Source organism: Python bivittatus, unplaced genomic scaffold (assembly GCF_059951505.1).
Source record: "Python bivittatus isolate LINGU-HERP-01145 unplaced genomic scaffold, Pbiv_v1 ctg000700_np1212, whole genome shotgun sequence".
Classification (NCBI taxonomy): Eukaryota; Metazoa; Chordata; class Lepidosauria; order Squamata; family Pythonidae; genus Python; species Python bivittatus.
The window spans coordinates 9,524,763-9,550,321 of record NW_028277098.1 but is presented as its reverse complement, the minus strand read 5'-3'; the positions used below and the strand labels follow the sequence as shown (position 1 = coordinate 9,550,321).

Sequence of the window (25,559 nt, the reverse complement as noted above, 5' to 3'; positions counted from 1 at the left end):
CAATCCTTAAAAAGCTGTTTCAAATCTATCTAGCTTCTTAACTGTCCCCAATCAGCATTCTGAATTCCGATTCGTTCTTTCCAAAAGTTAAAATATTTCTTTTTGATCTATAAACTTACTTTAATCTTCTTTCTCCCAGGATAGAAGGAAATTCTCCCAGTGTACAGCAACCTGTCTTTCAGGAGGTTTTTAATTTCCAAGTAAATTACAAATAGGCAGTTTCCAATGTTAATTAAAAGAGGAACTGAAAGCAAATCTAGTGTCCTTTTGGAGGCTCTGCACTACGGCTTGGGCTCAGTGTTTCCCTCAACTCCCAAAGTGTTCCACCTGCTAGAGATTGCTAGATTGCAGTCTCTTCACAGGGACCCTCTGTAAGGAGTGCCAGTGGGTGATCCTGCCATCACCTTCATCTGGAGATGATTCCAAAGAGCCAATCTGATCTGGCTCCAGAAAAATAGAGCTGTATTCAATCTGTCCTTCATTCATGCTTCTTACATTCTCCATTCAGCAGTATGTGCCCTTGTAAAACAAGGACATTTTCTTTCCATCGTGGCACCATCAGTGATCAGATTTCCTTCATCTTTGGTCCAGCCATTGTCATCATCTTCAGATTTAGTTAAGAAAGCTTAGCATTCTTTCCCAATAACTAGAGGAGTACCTTTTGACCTTGGGAGAAAGTCCCTTCCATTGTTAAACCTCTAGTGTTGTAGAGAAGTTAAGATGTAGTAAGTAAAACATTTCCAGTTCAGATTTTTATTTCAGAAATACCAAAGTGGCTTCAAGCTACTGTCCCTTTCTTCAGTGACTGATGTAAGATGGGCAGCCATGTAAATCATTTAAATAGATAAAATAAATCCTCATATTGTCTACATTAGTAATATTTGTTATTAATAATTTGTCTGTGGACTTATTGCCAATAGTATATAAATTGAAAATGAATCCTACAACAGCCTTATTTAGTGCTGGTAACACTTATTTAGTTGCTGGTAACAAATTATTTACACAGAAGACAGGTGGCATTTCCAATCTTAAAATAAACCTGCAGTTTCAGTTTTAATGGACGTCATTTTCCTTTACTAGTCTATTAACCTGCAATACTATTCAAGCTAGTTTTTAGAAGCTTTACTGACAGAAGTGGAGCTAGGAGTTAATCCTTTATTGCCAAGGTAAACAAGCTCTGTCCATTTGTAACTTGGCCATGCTACCTGAGGCTGTTGGAAATTGAATTTTAGTGTATGGTGTCATGAATTACCCACCATCTTTTACTTGATGCAAAGAATGTGGTGGTGTTTTTAAAATGAGTGGGCTGTTTTTGTTTATTAAAAATCCTATCATTTTTCATGGTATTCATAAGTATTCTCCTAGACCTTAATATTGGTCTATAATATTATTTCCTGATTTTTTTGATTGTGTCTAATGAGAATGAAAAAAAGAAATTATGATGAATTTTTGATTTGATGGATTGTAGTTTAACTGACTTTGGATTTGGATTTAATGTACAACATATGTTAGATCTGATTTTTGTCTGAGTTAAAGCAATAACAGGTTGTACCCCAAATGCTGGTTCAAGTCTGAATCAGTCTGAACAGTGTTCATTGCGTCTCCTCAAAATAGGCATTTGCTATTATTAGTGAGGAGGTTTTTTGATATATCAATGTGTTTGGGGGTCTGAAAAATCCCATTTGTTATTTAATAGGCATTTAGCTTTAATAGACACCTCTTCCCTTTTTTAGTCCATTAAGTTTTTAACGGACTGAAGAAGGGAAGCGGTGTCTATTAAAGCTAAATGCCTGTTAAATAATAAATGGGATTTTTCAGATCCCCAAACACATTGATACATCAAAAAATGTCTTCACTAATAATAGCAAATTATTACAATACAAAATAATATTAATACAAAATGATATTACCCTCCTTTCTCCCCCGCAAAGGGGGAAAAAGGCTCTGGAAATGCATCTCATCTACAAAATAACTCCCCAAATTAGACAAGATTACTCAGAAGTCCTACTTGTTGCCTATTTGTCCAAAAAAAAACCAAAACCCACCCCTAATTCAAATGTTAACTGATCACACATATCAGCCATCTGTTCGTGCAAGTCCAGCATAGAGTTATCCTTCCAATGTTGTATGATAATTCTATTGGGCTATTCCCCATGCATAGTTATTGATGTTAGACTTTAAATGGCTGGGGATACAGCCAAGCAGATCATATGCATTCTTAACAACCACGATCAATCTAAAGTTATATTAATGATCTCTTTGAGTCCTAACTGTAGCAATAGTAGGACGAGTCCAAATTATATGAGTTGGTTCCAATTTTTATAATACATCTCTGGTAGCAATGCAGTTGCATCCAACTCTTTTTAAACCTTCTCTGAGATGTCCAGTATATACAAAAAAGAATTTACTGTTGTACCAACTTGTATACGTTTAAAAGCAGAACAACTGAATAAAATTAATTGCTTGCACCAATTTCCTGGCTGCTACATTGCACTTAAACCTGTATTTAATTAGAAAATGTTAATTTTATTTTCTTTAGGAATATGCACGGAAGGCACTTGATTTCCTTTGGGAGAAAAGGCAACGAAGCAGCAATTTAGTGGGAGTTACTATTAACATTCATACGGGTGACTGGGTCCGTAAAGGTATGAAGCTATGTTCCCTCTTGCTTATAGAAAAAACCTATGTAATTCAAGTAAACAAAATTCAAATAAAAATGAGATTAGAGGTGTTTTATGCAGAGGACGAAGTACATGTCAGAAAATTGGATCTTGCTTTGGACTAAAAAAAAAATTACATTATGCTTACTCTCATCCCATAGCCCTTTTTATTTGTTTCTTGGTTGCGCTTAAATCAAACATTTTATAGTAATAGGAACTTATTTCATTGAATACTAGTTATGAAATTAATTATAATAACATTTTTATCTTGTTCTAGATAGCGGAGTTGGAGCAGGCATAGATTCATATTATGAGTATTTATTAAAGGCCTATGTCTTGCTTGGAGATGACAGTTTTTTAGAAAGATTTAACACCGTAAGTACAGGGTTTCTCCCTCCTTGAGCTATAGAACTTTATAGTACACTTATGATGTATAATGTTAGACATTGTTGCATCTGTTCTTCTGTAATTAGTGTGTTATTACACCACCAGAAATAATTATATGCTGATGTTTCTTTCCACTCCTTTGCAAGTTGTCCTTTTTCATTGTTCCATTTAGCATGAAGTTCATCTACTTCCAAACATTGGTGTATTCATAATAAAAATACTCAAATTAATAATAGAACTTTTCATTTTAAAGTAGCCTATTAGTGAGGCATCAGCCACATTTAGGATTCTTAAATATTGGAAGTAAAATGGGTAATTAATAAGAGGATCAAATATATTTGCTAATGTTAACTTGCTGTTAGATTTAGTAGTCTAACTACCATTTTGAGAAAAAAAAGCTTGGCAGCTAAAATGTTGTTTACTTCAACTCATCATAAATGTAGCATATTTCAACATCTACCCTGAAGTTAATCCCAGTGCTGGGTATCCAATGCTAGCGCTTTACTGCGATTAAGGTACAGGTGAGGAAAATAATAAGGAAAAGAAAAAATGATCTTGGGGACAGATTGTAATTCTTTAATTGCTTATTCTGCTTGTCTATGGAACTTAGATTAATTTAACAATTCATTTAATAGCAAATTATTTAAATCTTATTCCTGGGTGTATTAATTCTGTCTTTAATAAAGTAGTTAAGGAATATGGCTGTTTTCATTTTTAAATAAGAGCTATAGATGGCGGATAGTTGGCTTGCAGTCTCTAAATCTAAGCATTATTGTTTAGTGTGCTTATCTGGTTTAAATCAGCTTTTAGAAATGGGTTCAAAGTGAATAAACTCATGAAATTCTGATGTTTTCTAGCATTATGATGCCATAATGAGATATATCAGCCAGCCACCTCTCTTGCTTGATGTGCACATACACAAGCCAATGCTAAATGCTCGGACTTGGATGGACTCACTACTAGCATTTTTTCCTGGTTTGCAAGTAAGTTTTGCGTGTGCAAAAACATTTTCATCCAATGATATTGATTGATTAATTGAACTTTTAGTTTACTCAACTCCAAAGACTCTCTGGACAGCTTTACCAGGTAGAACAACAACAATATATAAAAAACAACCAACATCCGGGGACAACATAATCTCTAACCACATCACCCTCAACTCAATTAATATAATTAATTTCCACAATGTTCTTTATCTATGCATAGAGTCATCTTTCTCTCTAAATTCTAAATTTATGATTGATTAAGAACATGTTTAAAAGTATTAGGTATTCCACATTTATCCTGTACTTGTTATGCAGCATTTCTCAAGCAATTTCAATTGGTGCACTTTAGCATCCTTCAATAATCTGTATTTATTATAAATGACAGTTTAATAGACAGACTACCTTATACTTTTTAGAAGATTGCCACGAAGAATGTACAAATTTGAAATGCCACATTTTGAGTTTAAAACAGTTGCTTTGCATTTGATACATACTGTTTTTATCATATAGGTGGTATTACTTCAAATTTTAAACATCTTCCAAAATGTTTAAAACAGCCTATATTAAATACAAAAGAACTATGGCAAACCTGGAACAGTGTTTGCCACAGTTAGACTTGCCACAGGTTGGTTTGAATTTAAAATGGTTTAAATTTGACACCTTCTGTGCATCGCTAACCACTACATTCTCATAGCAAAATGTATGTTTTCAGTTAGAGGACATAAATAGTGGGGTCATATACTTTTAAGTTGATAATGAAGCTCAAGCTCAGATGCTTTGGTCACCTAATGCTAAGAGAGGATTCTTTGGAAAAGACCCTGATGCTGGGGAAGATTGAAGGCAAAAGGAGAAGGGGACGGCAGAGGATGAGATGGTTAGATAGCATCACTGAAGCAATGAGCATGAAACTGAGCAAATTCAGGGAGGCAGTGAAGGACAGGAAGGCCTGGCGCAATATGGTTCATGGGGTCATGAAGAGTCGGACACGACATAACGACTGAACAATACTTTTAGTCCATTACTTTTAATCAGTAATTGCCTTTTTGAAAGTAAATGTTGCATCTCATATGAAATTAATTCTGTTTCTATTAGATTATTGTTAACTTGCATTCTTACACTTTGTCTTGTGCCCTGTGCTGTGGATTGGAAAAGAATATATCATTATTTCGCAAGATATTCTTTTATCTAAGAGAATGTGATGTACATTTTACCTTTTTTGTTTTGGTTCTAGGTATTGAAAGGTGATATTCGACCTGCTATAGAAACTCATGAAATGCTATACCAGGTGATAAAAAAGCATAATTTTCTTCCTGAGGTAAGGCAGTGAGCATGTATTATGATTTCATTATTTAGGTAGTATAAATTTCAGGTGTTAGAGGAAAAATATTATTTTAGACTTGGTGAATTTAGCTTTAATAGTGAACTTGAGTCCATGAGTGTTAGGAATATTTAACAGCATTCACCTAGTACTTTAAGTCAGTTTTTACTTTGTTGAGGTTTTGCATTAATAATCCGTCTGTCACTTTTCAAGGGGCCATTCATATGCTTCCAATTTTGACTAAATAAATAAATCCTTAAAAGTGCATGCATGGATATATGTAAAAATAAATGATATTTACATAATATTTTATATGATACTTGATTATTTATGGTAGCTCTCTCTATTTCTGTAAGATTTGTTTATCTCATTTTCACTGCTATTGCCTTATTTGGAAGTTGAAAATAAAATATTTGGATGGCCTCCATGAAAATATTAAAAAAAAACTTCTAGTGATGTTGAAGAGTAAGCTTATTCAACTATCAAAATCAGTGTTATTCTAACAGTATTACAGATCACTGTGTATTTATTATATTTATATTGAAAGAGATTTTTGGATGAATATGAGTCAAATGTGAAGTTGTTACTCTGTCCATAACACCATCCTGAATTGCTGTACATGTCGAAAATGTCTTTTGAATCTCTTCTGAGGTCTTTATGCCAAAAACATCTGTGTGTTCTGTACAGTTTCATTTGAGAGTTTATGGTCCAGTAGAAGCAGACTTAAAACAGGGGACATCATTGTAGCACCTGCAGCACCACTTGATGACATCTGTTGACCAATTTTTTAAAAGAAATTTAAGGGTCAAAATTTTAAAAGATAAGCCAAGTTTCAGAAGATTTCTGTTTCTTTGCAGGACACTATAGGGAATTTGGGACATTTTAATTTTTCCAAGAAATGTTTTTAATGATTATAAAAAATATATATTTGGGGACATCAGTGATATAGGTTGCAATTGCAGGATGGTTACTCCTACCTGAAAATGTTGCTGACCACTGATGACCCAAGATGGGAGTTCTTAGATTAACAGTAGATTTGCTGTATTATCTTGAAGGAGACAACCTTACTGTATAGTTGTAATATCAGTATGCTGTAAGTTATTCCTCCAAAGCAGAATAGTTCATATTTTTATCTTTCCTCTTGTCTTGTTCAGGCATTCACAACAGACTTCCGGGTTCATTGGGCTCAGCATCCTTTACGGCCAGAATTTGCAGAAAGCACATATTTCTTGTATAAAGTAAGATCTTCAAATTCAAGACATGGTACATTCTAGAAAATAGCAGGAAACACTTTAAAAATAAAACCCAAATATATTTTATTAGTACTATGTGAAACTCTGATGCAGCTACATAAAAACAACCTGAACGAATCTGGTTGCTTCATATCAAAACATTTAAGGTTGGGAAGAGCCATTCTTTGCTCAAGAATTTGGAGTATCTTCCCTTTGCAGAACTCATTTTGCCTCATATCATTGAGCAAAACTGCCTGGTTGTTCAGGTCTGACTGATGAAAATATTTCTATGAAATTTGTTATCATGGGAGATGGCAGTAGCTTTAACTTAGATAGTTCAGAAGAAATGGCTTCTCTGGTGATTATGAGTTGTGCTAGCTAAGTGTAATTGCTACACTGGAAAGCAGAAGACCTTTTTTTAAATTTTAGCAAGGACAGCAGGAGGAATGGTTATCTTTATTTCACATTACTTAGGCACTGGAGTGACTCTCTTTGGTGGAAGTTCTGGAATCCTTAATTTTAGCCTACATAGGTGGCTGCTTATAGAGTTGACATTTGTAACTTGTGATCAGCACAATATTTAAACAAAATAAATTGATTTGACTGAATGCAATACATAATTTTGGAATATACTTTCAGTTTTTGTTAGAAGACAAAAATTATATTTTAAAAGCTTATTGCAATTAAGCTAATTAGCATGCAGTTCTATTGAGATGTTGTGATATTTCACAACAAAAATACTTTTGATTTTGGGATTTTCTTTTTTAAGATATGGAAGTTGCCTTTAACTATGTTCTTTAACAGACTAAAACTCCTAATGTGTTTTAGAATCTTATAATTTCAAATCAAAGACTTAAAATGGCTCATAGATCAAATATCAGAGTAATATCATGTCAGTGGAATATATTAATACAAATTATTTCCCTTAAAAATAGGCTACTGGAGATCCCTATTACCTAGAAGTAGGAAAAACGCTAATTGAAAACTTAAATAAATACGCACGAGTACCTTGTGGCTTTGCTGCTATGAAGGATGTTCGCACTGGAAGCCATGAGGACAGGTAATTGAACTCTTTCAAAAAATCTTGAGACAAAAGTCTGTTTGTAAAATTCAGTTTTAAAATGTTGATGTTCATTTGCCTGTCAAGCAACATTGGCAAAAATATGATTGTATGCTAATAGGATTTTTTCTTTTTAATGTTACTATTTTATTATTTAAGCTTATGTAAAATAACATTCAGTTTTTATCTTAGGAAAATATTTGCATAGAGGAACCTCCAAGGCAGCTAATGATAGTTTAAAAATAAAAATAATTCAATTAAGACTATATAATAGAAACTGGAAAAATCTGAAGCCTGTGGCTAGGGTCCATAGCACCAAGAGAGGAAATACATGTGCAATTCTGCAAGCACTTTTGCATGATAGAAAATTTCTTGCACTATATATACATTGTTTAAATATACACATTGCTTAATTAAATGTATGTTGCAATTTTGAAACTGTAGTTAACATAGTCTAGATGATGTTATAACTGTCATTAGTAGCTGTTCTTCAGCTACTTTATGTAGAAGAAAGGCTTGTTAGAACTGTAGGAAAATTAAAACATCAAAAAGAAGTAATATAAATGCAAATTTTCTCTTTGTAGGATGGATTCTTTCTTCCTAGCTGAAATGTTCAAATATTTATACCTGCTTTTTGCTGATAAAGAAGACCTAACTTTTGATATTGAAGACTATATTTTTACTACAGAGGCTCATTTGCTACCTCTTTGGCTATCTACTACAAACCAAACGGCCCTTGTAAAAAATATTGTGAGTGCTGTACTGAAAATTGTTTAGTCTAATTAAATTAATCATTTGCTCTAAAGTGTTCTTTCTATTTTTATAGTGTACTTCTTACAGAGAATAAGCAGGGTTGCTCAGAGTATGATTATGAATGTGATTGGATATAAAATCCTGATCAGTTGGAAGGAGAATCTGCTTCTATCTACATATTTTTATATACCTTTGGATTGTCTATTTCCTAAAACAATTTGATGGTTTATAGTCATAATACTTAGCTCTAAATTTAGCAGAGTGTGTCTACCTTTTTTTCTACAGACTACAGAATACATGGAGCTGGATGATAGTAATTTTGATTGGACTTGTCCTAACACCCAAATCCTATTTCCCAATGACCCTATGTATGCTCAGAGTATAAGGGAACCCCTGAAAAATGTGGTGGACAAAAGCTGCCCTAGGAGTATTTCCAGAATGTAAGATTTGTTTATATTTTCCTTATTCTGGTGTTTTTAAAAGAAGGTATATAGAAAAATGATTATATTAATCTACTGGGGTTTGTTTGTTTGTTTTGCTAAATTAAGTCCCATTATTAATATTTTTTTACTAATTTTTGCTAGGCTAACAAATTGTACAAATATCATTAGCTTATAGAGGCTATCTCCCTAAGATCTAATTTTTGGTTTATCACAAGCATAATTTTTATTAAAATATTTTCCCAAATCCTTATAATTTCTTTAGTGTATAACTCCTTGAAATTCTACTCAATAGAGTGAGAAATAGAAAGGAACCAGAGAATAAAAAGGGCAAAAGAAAAAACAATTTGTAATTTAAAATGGTTGTGCATTCAAAGATATGTTTATCAATCATATATATCACAGGTTTTCCCCTCTCTACCCCCAATGCTGCTGTTGTCCTAGGGAAGGAGTCACAAAAAATGACTCTTGTATGTCTTCTTCTTCTGAGCAATTGGACTTCTGACAGTTTGCTAGCCATCTGCCATGTGATTAGCAAGTGTGCCCAGGTCTTCCTTGGCATGTCTTCTCCAATGTATTTGAGTGTATGCGTTGTAGGAGTTTAGAGAATCAAGTGTGTGCATATAGACATTAGTAAGCATGTCATGAATAAGGAGCAAGAGCAAGGAATTCATTTATTGACAAAGCAGAGGGAAAAGAACATTTAAATCCTCATTTATATAATAGCACCAAAGTAAAGAATGAGAGAAAATAAGACTTTAAAGCTGTCAGGAAGATGCTGACTCAGTTACTTTTTTATCCTATCAGCTTCTGCAAAGGGTTTTGTTTTGTTTTGTTTTGGGGGGTGTCTTTAAGTTAAGATTGACTCAGGCTTGGATACATTTTTGGTAGTTATTTGCTATTGCCTTCTTTCTAGGCTGGAGAAAGTGACTGGCCCAAAATCACCCAGATGGCTCTCAGAAAACTTTTAACCAGTTTACTACTCAGTCACTCATTATTAGTGGAAATCCACAATATGCTTCAGGCACACACATCTGCTTTATATTGGGACACAATCAGTTCATATCTTAAAATGTTGATAGTGCTTGCTTGCTTGCTTGGTTTTTTTCAGGGAGGAGAGTTTAGGCAGTGGACCAAAGCCTCCCCTGAGAGCCAGGGATTTCATGGCCAGTAATCCAGAACATTTAGAGATACTGAAAAAGATGGGAGTCAGCTTGATTCATCTCAAAGATGGAAGAGTACAATTGGTGCAGCATGCTATTCAAGTAAGATCTTGCTTTGCCCTAACCCACATATGACCTTCTTTTCATTTATGTGCCATACGTCTTGGAAAGTAGTTTTTGGAATGCTTGCCCTAATTTCAGTGAAACATTTGGACATACCTATTTCTTGATGATATTCACCCTAGAGATAATAGGAGTTTATAATCCATTTATTCATGCTAGGGTGTTGTGGTGCTGATAGTTTCATGAGAGACATGTTAAAATCATAGGGAAATTGAAGCTAATATTTATTAGATTTGAGACCATGACCTGAGCCATCTTTATGGTGGCACCAATGACTTTGGAACTCTTTCTTAAGGAATAATTATTCTAAAACTCTCTTAGCCAGGCATTAGGAGTTTAGATCAACTCAATTATAAAAGTTCTCTCACCAAATATCTGTTGTTTATTTTGTCTTTAATAGTAGGCTCTGGAAAATGCTAATTGAAATATTAACTTGCTTGACTTTTATTAGGCAGCAAGTTCACTGGATGCTGAAGATGGCTTACGATTCATGCAAGAAATGATTGAGTTGTCCAGTCAACAACAAAAAGAGCAGCAGCTACCTCCTCGTGCAGTTCAAATTGTTTCCCATCCATTCTTCGGCAGAGTAGTTTTGACAGCGGGACCTGCACAGTTTGGAATGGACCTGTCTAAACACAAATCTGGGGCATGTATTGTCTTTGCAGTTTTATTTAATTTATATCTTCTATTTTGTGGCATGTGTGCATGCAGAATATGAAGTTGTTGATGTGTACTTAAAATATCTTAGAGTTTTGCTACAAAGTGTTTTATTTAGAACAGAGACTAATTAACTTGCATAAAAGGAGTCCATATATTTCAGTTTTTCTAGCAGCTGGTGAACTACTCGGTTAATGTGAAAAGGATATTTTATTTATTTGATTTGGAGACTACCTGACTTCAAAAAGTCTCTGGGAGGCTTACAAGACACACACAAAAACCCAAACAATTAAAAAAACAACAACAACAGTGCATCCAGAAAAGTAAAACAACCAATATGCCTGAAAGCAATAAAAAACTAACAAAGGCTTGGCATCCAACCTAATCTCACATGGAGTTTTTAATGACTGAAACAGCTCTAGGGTGAGAGCCATGTGAAACTGCAGGGAATGCTGTTCCAGGGGCAGGCACCACAAGAGAGGAAGTGTGCTACCTGGGTCTCAATAGATGACATTTTTTAATTGACGATCACTTTGCCTAATCTTACTGGGCTGGCAGAAACTATTGGAGATAGATGGTCTCTCAGATAACCGGGCCCGATGAATATTATAGGTGATAACCGGCACCTTGAATTGCATCTGGAAGCAAATTGGCAACCGGTACAGCTGATGAAGCAGGGATGACACATGCTTGTAACATGACATGTGCACCACCCAAATTAGTGATATATTGGTACAAAATAACCCTGTAAGATTCTTCTTTCCATGTTTTACAAGTATTAATATGATCTGAATTAATAGCATAAGCAAAATATGGTGCATCTATAAGGAAACCAAAACGTTTGGAAAATAGTATAGACAAAAAAGAAGATTTGTCCAAACTACTTGAAAATCCTTGCCTCTGTTAAGGAATAGCACATTGCAGCAGTTCACTGCTGCAGAAACTTTTTTTTTTTTTTGCATTTTCTGTTCTCCCTCTCCTCTAGCAACTTCTTGGAGATGCCGTTTGGAATCTCATTCACTGTTGTTAGAAGTGTGCAAAATATTTCAAGCTTGATATGGGCTCTTGAGATCCCTTTCTTTTGAGTTTGGAACATCTCCTGTGAAGTCAGAACCATGCATTTTGAGCTTGAAACAATTTTCACAGTTCTGTTGTTGATCAAGCACATTTGATTGTTATGCAGTATAATAAATGCTGCAAATATACGGGGTTGTTTGGTTTTTTAATTTGATTTGATTATAACTTAGAGTGAACTTTTGAATCTTATTGTGATTTTATAATACAGAATCAAAGGAATAGAGCAGGTTACCAGTCCCAGTTGAATAACTGCTTGGCAACAATTCTGTTTTATGTTTGGCTTTGCAACTCCAGAGGCTGGATTGGACCAGGGAAATTTTTCATTGTAGTACTTATGTATATAGAAAATTCAATCCAGTTTACAATATAAATACTAAAAAATGTTTTCATGCCTGTATAGTCCTTAACTGAAGCAAGATATATACTTGAATGCACATACTTAACTTAAAACCTAGTATGCAAGGCTTCTTTGTTGGCAGATTTGACTATGGGCTTGTCTTATATGTTTTCCTATTAAGTCTTGTGAAAAGTAAAATTAAGGGTTAATTTTTGGGTCATCTGATTCAAACCTTTGCATTCTAAACTGCCAGATAATACAAAGCCGTTAGGGCCAAATGTTGTCCATATACCCCTTGCCTTTTGGCCATCTATATTGTTTGTATAAAAATACATTGCATTTATACTGTCCTTTCTCAGTTATGTGTTCTTAACTAAGTAGCAGTGATATGTAAAATAGGGTAGAAACCATTCCAATGCGAGAGTGTTCTTTTCCAGAAGAATATCATGCTCAGCTGTATTGAACAGAGGTGCGCACCCTGCTGTTGAGCTACAACTCCCAACATCTTCCACCACTGGCCACATTGGCTAAGAGCCCAAAACATCTGGAGGCTATGCTCTGTTCATCTTTTAAACTAAAGATAGCTGAGACACTCAGGAAAATTATTGTAGTCATGTCTTCCATATCTTCTTCCAATCTTATTTATGTTGAATATGTTTATCTCAGTTCCATAACCAGCTAGGCAAGTGTTAATCTATCACAAGAAGCAGTTTTTCATTGGTTATTTAAAATTCATGTAGGAACTCAAAATATAAAAAGTCTATTAAGTTGGATCAGAACTATAGGATTAAGCGACACCATATTATGTGCTAAATTTAAAATATTTTATACCAACTTTTGCTATATGATAGGTTTATAAAGTAAAACAGCTTTAAAATATTGCTAAGGTTGGTATAATTATTCTTATTTAGCATAACAATTATAAATGAAGAAAACACATTTTGTATTAAATGAGTTAAAATTGCTGGCTATGTTCCAGTGCAGTGTAAGTTAATTGATTTCAGTGGATTTATACATATTGAATTTTGTGTTGGACTTGATATATTTGCTAGGAAGCTGTTCTGATGTTTTGCTGGTAGAATGCAAATGTTCTACAGACTTGAATGTTGTATACTAAAGCTTCTAATCTCTTCCATAGACAAGAGGATTTGTTGCAGTCAGTAAACCATATAATGGATGCTCTGAGATTACCAATCCTGAAGCACTGAAGGAAAAAATTGCTCTGATGCAAAGAGGGCAGTGCATGTTTGCTGAAAAGGCACGGAACATCCAAAAAGCTGGGGCCATTGGCGGCATTGTTATTGGTAAATTATTCAGAGTTATGCAAAGATACTGTAATTCATTGTATATTTTCTGAATTGTTATGGGCAGGTATGAAACTTGCACTCTAGAAGATTATCTGAATGCTTTGGGTTATATAATGACCCATGTTTAACATCGAAACAGATAGGACACCTTGAACAACTACTAAGTTGACTGAGTAACTTACTCAGTGACTAAGATTGTGTTGATATCTGATCTGTATACCAAGTGGAGTAAAGAAATACATTGGCAAGGCACAAGATAGATTTGCCTCCTGTTTGCAAAGAAAGCCAAATGGCAGGCTGGCAAAGATGCAGTCGAGTGGACACAAGGGTACAGTCCAAACAGATGCCTAGGCTATTTCTAGCGACTTGTGCTAGCTTAGTGCTATGCTGGCATTTCCTTTTTAGAATGGAATATTTCATATTGTACTGCTTTGTACTCCCTTTCCAAAGCATCTCTTATGATTTGGATGGTGGGATGAGAAGCTGTAGGTTAAAACCCACATTATTTTATGTTTTGTTGCTTAGATATACATATACATATAAATATATACATGTTCAAATTGTATCAGTAGAAGCTCTTTATTGCTCTCACTGTAATTTTTGATTGTGCATCCAGGATTTGGATTCTCTTCACAGCAATTTGCAGTACTAAGCATTTGATATTACCCAGTGTAAGTTGTGACATTACAAAATCAGCACCTGTCCATAACACCTAAAAGATACCTTTAAAATGTCTTTAAAAACCTTGTATGTATTCCTACTTCATAGATTACACAGGATATGTCATCCCTATTTCTGTTAAAATAATTTTCTAAAGATTATTTCAGGTTGCTGCCATGAAAAAGTACACCACTTAGGTCTATTACCACACATACAAAATACTCAGTAAATATGTGGTGGATGTGGTGAAAATGATGGAAATTTCCACTGGAAATTTTAATGGAAAAACTTCTGTTTGCTACCTAGATGATAATGAAGGAAGTAGCAGTGATACAGCTCCCCTCTTTCAAATGGCGGGTGATGGCAAGAATACAGATGACATCACTATCCCCATGCTGTTTCTTTTCAACAAGGAAGGCAATATTATTCTTGATGCCATTCAGTCATATGAAGTAGTAGAAGTGCTCCTTTCAGATAAAGCAAAAGACAGAGGTAAGCATAAAACTGCTGCTTTCTGATAAAGCAAAGGAGGTAAGAATATAACTTTGTTAAGATTAAAAACAGCCTCTCCCAATGAGTTTATACAGGTGGTCCTTGTTTAATGACCACTTGTTCAACCATTCAAACTTATGACAGCGCTGAATGAGTGATAGTTACAACCGGGTCTCGGAGTTCCTGGGGTCATGTGATTGCGATTTCCAACCTTCCCTGCCAGTTTCCCACAAGCAAAGTCAATGGGGAAGCTGACAGGAAGTCAGAAGTTGTGGTCACATGAGGTCCTTGCTTAATGACCTGCGCAGTCCACACTTAATGACAGCAACCAGGACTGCCAGAACTGCCATTGCTAAGTGGCTCAATCACATGATGTGCTTTACAACCACATTGCTTAGCGATGGCAGTTCCAGTCCCCATTGCCATTGTTAACCAAGGACTACCTGTAGTCTTAAATTTCAATTGTGAAGAATATAGAAAGAGAGAATGAGAAGGAAAACAGAAACAGATTAAAAGTGAAACTGGTGAAGTTAATAAATTAGAATCTATTCCAGATTTTCTGAAATAGAATTATTTATTAAATACTGTTTCCTTAAATGAATCCTTACCCTGCATTGCAAAATAACTGTATCTTTTAAACAGAAAATTTCAGAAAAGCATTTGCACTGTAAGGCCTTACCCATGTGGTTCATTGGGGAAATGTAGGGAAATGCCTACTGTAAGTTTACCTGTGCAACTCCAGGGATACTAAATCAATAGAACACCTCTTTCCAAGCTATGTATGTGAGGATACATTACACTGTTTTCTGATTTTATGGCCCTCCATGGTACTATGATGTGTGGCAATCAACTTTTTTGCTTGCCAGTTCAGGCCCACAGATAGATATAATGTAGGATTGGAGAAGAAAAAGGTATTGCTGCCTCTTGATTTGAATGTGAACCTTGTAAAGTTCATCAGTGAATGTTCATTCCAGATTCTTCAAAATATCATTTTAAAAATGGTTAAATATTAAAGATGCATTTATTTAGTGTATCTCTGTCCTACACAGTAAAATAAATCTGTACATCTTTGAAGCATACTAGAAAGATTAGATGGTCATAGCTTGTAATGCAAACAAGCTTTGTTGCTACAAATGCAACTTTGCTGATATCAAGAAACAGACCACGAAACTTTCAGTGCTAGAGGACAGAAAAGCTTTCCTGTAGCACATTCTCATCAAAATCCCTATGGATTTGATGCCTGAATTAACCAACTGCAACTTCATGCAGACCGTTTTTCGTTCTGAATCTGAATGTTTTGTTATTTTTTAAAAAATATCTAATGCAAAGAAAGTATTGCAATGCTGAACTTTTGGACAAGTTTGGAAGTATAACGCAGGGTTGTTTTTGTTGGTTTTTCTTTCTAAGTCTGAAGAACATTTGGGTTGAATTATTTTTAATTTTTAAATAAATAAATGTTTATCGCAACAATTTTAATAGGAAAGCTTTGGTCTTACAAAATGTACTAAATACCTCCAGGATCTAGAAAAATTCTCTGTTGACCTTTGGAGAAAATTCTGAAATATGTATAATAGAAAATGGGTTTTGGAGATTATAGCAAACTATGGGTTAAATTCCAGATTTCGCCGTATGTTTTGGTTGTATAAGCTACCTACAGTTGTCCCCATCCATACTTTTTCCTGGGAATAATTGGATGCTATTTCAAACTGTAGTTTCTGCCAGAGTAAGGCATTTAAAACAGTATTGGTGTATTCCCTTGCCCATATTCGCACATTGATACCTTGAATTGCAGATATTATTTATTAATGATTTCATCACCTGAAATTAAGCAACAATATAAATATTTGTGCATAACTTCTGTACCATCTATTCAGCTTTTCTGATGCTATTTCTTATTTGTGGAAACTTTCTGTTTGAACTGAGCAAATCATTCAAAGTATACTTGTGGTTGCTCAAGCTCAAAGAAAAGTTTAGTATCGAGAAAGAGCAGGGAGATAATCTCCTTCACTGATCAGAAATTATCTTAAGATGGAGTCTGTATTGCACGCTAGTATACTGTTGCTTGCATCCCACCAGTTTGGGAGGGTACTTGCAATGTATTAACACACACTCATAGAATACTTGAGAATTTTATTCTGATTTTAAGTCTTTTTTATTCTCTTGTTGTTGAACTACTTTGGGCACCTCCAAAAGGAAGAACTCTATATTGATGTCAGTGATAGTAGTGTTAATAGAAAGATGAAACATAATTAATTGATACTCTGTTGATAATGGAGATACCAAAGCCAAGAAAATTTTTATATTGGAGTTGTTTCATATATTGTAAATGACGTGTTTATCTTTAAACTTTATACTATACACACACACACAAAATAATATATTACATACAATATTTTCTTATTTAAATATATTTAAATAATTATATTAACGTATATTTTCATAATATAAGAATATTAAATATATTAAAATCTGGTACCTTCTCAGGGGAGTTAGAAAGTAATAATAAAGTTTGTATTTATTTACAGTCCAAGAGCAGTCATAAAAGTATAGTATAGTAAATGAGTACAATGAATAAAGGAAAAAATAAAATAAAGTTACATAAAATTACATTAAAAAACCAGAAACAGTTAATAACATGAAAAAGACAGTTTCTAAAAGCTATGGCTATCAATAGGAATTTTACAACCATTGAGGTTTCTGAGAATTGATCATATAGAACAGTGATTATCACATAATCACAGGAACAATGAAGATTTCTGGCAGTTGAGGCTATGAGTTTTGATTGCTGTGGGTATATAACAGGCATTTAATAAAAAGTAATAATAAAACACTACTTTAAATAAAACTCAGAAGAAACTTAACCCTAATTCCTATTTAAGCTATGGCAGTAGGAAGTATTAGATCTAGTTGTTAAGGATGAAAAGAATTCTGACAAGCTAAATTTAATCAGTTTGAAATCCTATTCATTTCTAGATGCGTGTAAATCTTAAGTATGATCCTAACTTTCTCCTATTCTGTTCTGTGGGAATTAAAGTTTGTTATCAGATTAAAGCCTTGTCACATCCATTTCAGGATGCAAGTATTGGGAGTGGGCAGCACTGTTTTTTGTTGGTTTTCCTTTTTGCTCCAAGGCCAGCTCCAGTAGGTGTTGGTGGGAGGGGAGTGGTTGAGTCCTAGGCTGCTACTTTGTGGGGTGCCTCAATGCTCTGTGCCCTCCCCCTCCTTTTCACTATCTACATGAAACCACTGGGGGAGGTCATCTGTTGGTTTCGGATGAGGTGTCATCAATATGCCGATGATATCCAGTTATACATCTCTGTCCCCAGCTATCCAAGTGAAGCTGTTGAGGTTCTTTCCTAGTGTCTGGAGGTTGTGAGGGCCTGGATAGGGAAGAACAGGTTGCCTTCAAATCTGCCAAGACTGAGTAGTTATGGGTTTTGGGTTCCCCCCATTCAGGAGTTGGAGGGTTTCCATCTTGGTTCTGAATGGGGTGGCACTACCCTATTCAGGCTTAGTGCACAATCCGAGGATTCTCCTGGACTCACAGCTCTTGCTCAAAAAGCAGGTGGCAACTCTGCCTAGGGGGGCCTTTGTACAACTGCATTTTGTGCACTAATTGCACCCATTCCTGGACTGAGATGCCCTGCTCATGATCACTCCTTAGTCACCTCCCAATTGGACCACTGCAATGCGGTCTACATGGGGCTGCCCTTGAAGACCATCTGTAAGCTTCAGTTAGTCCAGAATGCAGCGGCGCAGGTAGTTATGAGCATATCTCATTATGCTCATGTAACACTGCTACTCCGCGAGCTGTACTGGCTTCCAGTAGGCTTCTGGGTATGATTCAAGGTGATGGTTATCACCTTTAAAGCCCTATATGGCAGAGGACTGGGTCACTGGGTCCTTCTCCCAAGAACATCTGCCCACCCCACATGCTCCCACAGTGAGGGTATGCTCCAAGTCCTTTCTTTTAAATCTTGTCTTGGGACCTCAGAATCATGCCTTTTCTGTGGTTGCCTCCTCCTCTGGAACAATGTCATTCCCCATCCCCACCACTGATGTACAAAAGGCCCCAACTCTGCTCGTTTTTAGGAAAGCCATTAAGAGCTTGCTTTTCCCCCAGGCATTAGGGGCCAGTTGAGTGGAGTCCCCTTTTGGTTCTTCTGTTATAGTGCATGGTCATCATTTCTATATTTTGTATTTTATATTTATATACTGTACATGTTTTAGTGTTACATGGTTGGGGAAATGGTTTATTGTTGTTTTCATGCTGTATGCTACCCAGAGTAACATTGTTTAAGTTGGGTGGCTTTATAAAACTAGTTAACAAATAAATACACACATAAATAGTTGTTTGAATCCTGTTGAGATCTTATTCAGAAACCTTTTTTTTCTAAAGCAGCTGCTAAGTAAACAAATGAATTTAATTGAAAGTTGGTGGGTTTGTGGATTTATGCACATGTACTTTTTCCCTTCTCCCTGTGCTACCTTTGGAATGTCAGCAACTATATTTAAAGATAAAATGATTCCAAACTACATTATTGATAGCAGTAAGTATCAAAAATATCTGTACACTTTTTGCCTAGAGAGAGAGAGAGAGAGAGAGAGAGAGAGAGAGAGAGAAGATACTTTGAGATGTTTCCTAATACTACAACTAAGTGAAGTGTAAATTAGTCAGAAAGACCTAGGCCTTGATTTATGAATAGTTTGTGCTTAAAAGTTATTGGGATGCTGTTGACGGTTGATCCAAGAAGAAATGTACAATATCTATTGTAGAAATATGCCTGACTATGTTGGGTTCTCCCATTAAGAAAAATATGATAGCCGAGAAACCAATTGAGGTATTTTCTTCAGTATCATCACTGTTTTGTCAGAATATACCACAGCATAAAAATTTGATCCATATTTTAGGTTCACATAGTTTGTGGGAGGCAACACTAGTTTCTTCTACAAGCTTCAGGAATCTAGTACAGTGATCCAGGAGTCCATTCCAAATAATGCTGGAGGTTAGGATTCTAGCTATACCCTAATGTTAGAATTCTCTGAAAATTACTGATTTAGACTCAAAACAGGTAAAAATTGTATTGGACAAATTCTGCTATGCTATGCTATTTATTTTAATGCTTATATGTTCAGAAACAGTTGCTCAGGGTAAGGAAAAAAATTTGGTCCCAGAGAAATTTAGATTGATCAGTTTCCTCAGGAGGAAATTATCTTAATTTTAGCAGTCAAGTCAGTAATTCATACTTATTTCTTTATAATACTTCTCTAACAAATGCAAACTTGAAGAACCTCAAAGGTGTGCATTTTGGAATTTAACTTTGACACTGTTAATCATAGTTAAGAAAAAGTAGATGTTATTGCAGAATTGCATGGTACTTCTAGCAGGAAGTAAGCTAGAGATGTTTTAAAGTACTGTTTTTGTCTTACCTCTAAGATTTGGAAATGGAAAACGTGGATCAGATGTCATCTGAAAATGATTCTCATAACCAGAAAACGGAAGACATTTCAGCAGATTTGAACTTGGTCACTCAAGATTCTGAAGGAGAAGGTGGTTTGAGCTCATTTGCAGAGTCAGAGAGCAGTAGTTTTTCTCAAACAAACCAAGATTCTTGTACCCCTGAATTCCAGGAAACTAGCAGTAGCAGTCAAGCATCAGAAGAGGATAATCATCCTGAGGAACAATCAAAGATTGAGGCAGATTCCAGTCCCAGTAATAACTGGAGTAATAAAGACCAATCTATGGAATCAATAATAGCTGATTGGAATGAAGATATAGAAGCATTTGAAATGATGGAAAAAGATGAACTATAACTTCAGATATTTTGCTTGTGAACTTTACAGAGGATATAATGGCCCTAATACCTGAAATTCAAAAAGAATTGTTCAGTATTGTGACAAGCAGCCAGGTTTTTATTGGCAAAAGCCAGCATGTGTTATAATTTGAACTTTTTGTTTGTTTGTTTGTTTATCCTGTTTTTAAAAACGGGAATGTGCAATCAACCCATTTGCAGAGTTCCTTTGCATGGTGCTGCAATACAGGAGGTTCATTCAGGGAATGATATGGATTCTTCCTGTGTTCCAGATTGTCGTGGGTTAGCTTAGCGTAGTCTTAGGGAGACAAAGAAATGACTGCAGTGGGATTAATGCACCGGTGAGCCTGAATGGCTAGTCGTAGTGTTACATCTTGGCCCATGGAGGCCATCAGTTGGCAGGTGTGGCAATACTGTTTCAAGAGTCAACATTGTGTTTCAAAGTCTTTTTGAAGACTTGGTGGAAAAGAGTTTGTTGTGCCTTTATGATGAAGGCAAAGCAATGGGCAGCTGTGATTGTTTTGTGCCACTTAATGTAGTAAGTGTGCTGTTGTACCTCCTTATCACTTCTTCCATTTTATCACTTTGAAGAATGACCCATTCACTTGGATATTATTCTTTGTTCTTGGTTCAAGTCAAGGTAGTATATCAACCAAAGGCAATGTGCTCTGTTAACAAAAGAAGAAGAAGAAGAAACCTGGAGAGTTCTTAAACTTGTATATGGATAATGGGACAAAACCTCTCTCTACACTCCCATCATTTTGGTTTCGAATGTTGTGCATAAAATGGCAAGCTCAAAATGAGCCCAAACTAGCATCCTTCACAATTTCTGGAAAAGGTACGGAATCATCTTGCATCAGGATCTAATTTATTTTGTAATTACGTGGGCCTTACATCAAAACCATCTTATTCCTGTGTATATCTTACAATTTGTATGTTTTCCTTCTGCGAAAAATGGCCAGTATCTTAACTAGAAATAATGCATCCTTAGCATAATATGAAGTCAAGCAGAAACGAGTATCATGTGTAGATTAGGGATATGCAAAACGTTTTGAATTTGAAACCTTTCGACTTCAACTTGGGTTGATCTGTGCTTATTGGAAGGCTGTCCTGACCATTCTGGAAATGTTCCCAAGTCATAGCAGGTATTTTGCGCTCAGAATACACCCACTTTTTATTTGGAACACTTCTGGAAAGTCCTGTTCAAACTCAGACCAGAGCATTTTGAACGCAGAATGTTTTGAACTCAGAACGTTTTGCATGTCATTAGTGTAGATTCTTTTTAAATTGTAGCAGAAATATTTCATAGCAATCATGTTTCACAAATGTCTTAAGTTTAAATTTAGCATCCTTTTTAAAAACCCGAGTGTAGCAAACAAATCAAATAAGACTGCCTAATTATAATTACTTCCATTTTTATTTAAATTTTTTTTAACTTTTAGGAAGCAAAAAGTCAAATAATTTGACACAGCAATATTGCACTGTGCACTACTTGGCCTTTTCACATGTAACTGATTTGTTCCAAAAATTGACAAAGATCATATGATCACATGCAATATGTAATAAGGAAATTCTTGTCATACTGCAAGTACACCTGACCAGGAGACATGCAGGCTCCTTATTACTGAAACCCGTTCATCCAATATTGGACTGGATAGCAGATTTCTGGAGGGAACTGATGGCTACCCTCTACTGCAGCATTTTATTTCCCAATAGAGCTGAGTGACAATAGTGGGTTTTTCTATGAGGAAAAGGTCAGGTGCAATGGCCTGAAAGTTAAACCACCTCTGGTGGTTTATATTCTGATTGAGCCAGGAACTGAGGTTGGAATGAATTACATTTTTGCTCTGATACACCAGAGTTATTTCTTGGTCTCAAAGAATGATATACAGTAAATGATTAAAACCAATCTCTCACAGCAGTTATATATGTACTTATGCAGGACAAATTGCTGAAAGGTCCTTGTACAAAATGTAAAACAGCCTTTTAAATGTACAGATCAGAATGTTTTTAGGAATCTGCTACCTGGGTAGAAAGTCTTCTGCAGGAATTGGGTGAAAATGGTGGTGGCTTTTAGTGAATTAATAAAACAAGTGTCCTTTGACTTTTTTTAAAGTGTTTTATTTGCATATAATGAACCCAAAATTGTGTTTAGATTTAAAGCTTGATTTTTACATGATAGAATATTCCTTCAGAGAACTTCAGTACAGAATTCTCTAAAGTGTCCTTGGATAGTTTAGGGCCCTATGGTAGATGAGAATGAGTTTTGCACTTACAAAATACACTAAAAACACATGGAGTATACTGCTTGTCCAGAATATGAAGGCCTTTACTTTTAAAATATTTGTTCTGATTTAGAGTAATTTACCAAGCTGCTGTTTTCTTTAGCCCTGCAGCAGGACCTGCTCATTTTGTTTCTGATAAAATAATTTACTAGTAGTATCTTCACCAAGCATTTTGGACAGATTTATGTCTGTGTTGCACAGCAACCACTAAATTTTCACCACCTCTTAGAGATAATTTATTATGAGTTTGCACACCTGCTGCTCCCTATACATAGTTCATACCATGGATGTTAGGTTATGCTTGCCATTAAATATCTGCAAATGCTTTGAATTTTCCTCATTGATTCAGGGATTATTGAGATATTTACTTGCCATTAGAAAGGAGCATCTGAAAGGTGGTAGTCTACCTCAGATATAGCTTGTCCTTTTTATATGCCTAGTTCTTCATCACAGCCATAAGCCTGCTCAACAATAAAAGGTTTACATATTAACTAGATTTGGAAACAGCTTTTTGGAGAGAAGTTACCTAATTAAGATCTTCATATCAGCCTTTTTGGAAGTACCATTCTGGCACATGCTATGAGAAGCACGAAAGTCAGCCACTTGCATGCCTCTAACCTAAGGGGAAGCCATGCAGAAGTTGGCATAATACTATTGCTGGGCTCTTCCTTAACCTGCTTGTTTTGTCTCGATCTTTCCACGTGGTTACTTAGTGCAGGTGCAAAGGGATCCGAGGGATGATATTACCCAACAGTCAGTACAATGGAGAGAAAACATTCTATGAATGCATACCATACATCCACATTTTGTAAGACTTTTTACCAACCCAATTTACAGCCATATATTTTCTTATGATGTAATTTATGAAAAAGTCTAAAGGGGTGCTGTTAACACTACTGTTGGATTTTTCAGTCTGGTGATTTTAAGCGTGTACAATATCCCTAAGGGCAACTGTGTACTGTGATGTAAAAGTCTGAGCTCAAAGTGTACATAATCTTTGTATATAAAATTGTCTACTTGATTATAATTGCTGATTGTAAAGATTTAATAAAACATGTAAATATTCTGGTCAAAGTGCTGAAATAAATTGCTCATTGAGACTTAATGATTTAAACAAAGTTGACTCTCATCAAAATAATCTGTATTCTCCATAGGTATGTGCATATTCCATGAAGTGCATACACACTAATCCAAATTACAAATATAGATGCTTCCTTCAAAAGATAGCTATCAACTCTGAGAGAAGGAGTGAAAAGCAATATGCTAAGATCAGATTGACAATACTTTGGAAGGGTCCCAAGCAATTATGGAATGCACTGAAGTCTGTAGAGGGCTTCCACTGAAGGAATTAAGTCATATGTCCTCCAATGAAAGTATATCCCCAAAGGTGGATGACTGTAGGGACTCCTGTATTGTGACAACGTAAGCATCAAGTATTCAGATGGGAATCTAGGATGAAATTTATAGAATTAGAGTAAGGTTTTATTTTGCATGTTCTCAAGGCTTCCTTCAAAGTTAATTCTCTCTGAGGACCCATCAAGATCTTGTGGGCCAATCCATCATTTTTTTGCTATCATTTCCTTTTTTGCACCCTCATTGTTTTACTGAGGCCTAATAACCATTCCATTTTTCTTTAAATACTAAGCAGATGTTTTGGGTGCCAATTTCTGTCTTTGGGAGATGTAATTTGGTAACATGCTTCAGAAAGCCTAGGACTGTCCAGATTGATTACCAAATACTGGACTGACTTGTGTTTCTTAATCAGCAGAAAGAGGAAGCCATCTTCCTTTGGCCTTGCTTTTAAAATCTTGGCGGAGGGGAGGGAAAGAAGGTGATTACAGCAAACAGCTAAAGTGCTACAGCGGCCCAGGCTGCCTTAATAGGGTGGGGCAGACCCCCATAGTGGGGAGACCCGTGTGACAATGAAGGGCATGATCCAATCCCTCTGTCAGCCTATACAGCACACTTTGACATTTTCCCCCAAAAGTACTATCAATGACTATCTTACTCTCTTTTTCATAAAAGTGAGGGCCAATGAAGTCTGGTAACAGCATGGAACAGGAAAGTGTACAGCAAAACCCAGCTTCTTACCATCGTACCAAAAACTAATAGAAATCTGGTTTGGGTAATCTTACTATCTGATGCTGGTGTTTTATATATATATTCTGGCACCTCGGTAACACCTACTAAAAGACCTTTAACTTTATTTTGTTGGTTGGTTGGACATGAATCCTTTCTGATACCTCCTCTATATCCACAATGATAGTTTTTTTTGGAAAAAAAATGGTCATCTCTAGGAAAAGCAACTGCTAAATCCTTATGAAATTAACAGAATTGAGCTAGAATACAGATATATTTAAACCAGTGGTTCCCAACCTTTTCTATGCCCCACATCCCTCGGAAATGTTTGATTGATGTTCATACCCCCTACAACAGTAGTATCACATTTGAAGATGTGCTCAAGGCACACTGGCAGCTGGCTGGGTGATGACTCATGACTCATCACTAAGGGACACAAGCCTCTCCCCTTGAAATTCCATCTCGCACCCCCGGGGTGTGAGCACCCCAGGTTGGGAACCCCTGCACTAAATACTAGTTTTATAAAGAAAACGAGAGCTTCTGCAAACATGGAAAAGTTGCCTCTGAATAGGAGTCTAAATCTCTATCATCCATGGTCTAGACTGTAAATTAGTCTAATCTATTATAAAAACAGTTCCAGTAAAACTGTCTGGCTTTAACTAGACAATACATTCTGGGGAGGAGGGGGGAATTATGCAGCCTTTCTTGAGCCCATACAATGCATTTTGTA

At 35.6% G+C, this 25,559-nt stretch overlaps 1 protein-coding gene across 2 annotated transcripts in view; it reads left to right on the top strand.

Annotated features, from left to right (window-relative positions):
- Positions 1–25,559, top strand: part of EDEM3 (ER degradation enhancing alpha-mannosidase like protein 3) — a 72,176-nt gene that overhangs the window by 24,804 nt on the left and 21,813 nt on the right. The window contains exons 8-20 of one of the 2 annotated variants that reach the window (XM_088153991.1): positions 2,540–2,645; positions 2,938–3,035; positions 3,905–4,030; positions 5,265–5,348; positions 6,506–6,589; positions 7,519–7,643; positions 8,228–8,393; positions 8,682–8,836; positions 9,948–10,101; positions 10,574–10,768; positions 13,332–13,497; positions 14,467–14,652; positions 20,090–22,863. In XM_088153991.1, coding sequence (XP_088010117.1) covers positions 2,540–2,645; positions 2,938–3,035; positions 3,905–4,030; positions 5,265–5,348; positions 6,506–6,589; positions 7,519–7,643; positions 8,228–8,393; positions 8,682–8,836; positions 9,948–10,101; positions 10,574–10,768; positions 13,332–13,497; positions 14,467–14,652; positions 20,090–20,466 — 2,022 coding nt within the window. In that variant the 3' untranslated portion in view covers positions 20,467–22,863. Of the gene's footprint in view, positions 1–2,539; positions 2,646–2,937; positions 3,036–3,904; positions 4,031–5,264; positions 5,349–6,505; positions 6,590–7,518; positions 7,644–8,227; positions 8,394–8,681; positions 8,837–9,947; positions 10,102–10,573; positions 10,769–13,331; positions 13,498–14,466; positions 14,653–20,089; positions 22,864–25,559 lie in introns of those variants that run through there. The other variant, XM_088153992.1, reaches the window with a different exon arrangement.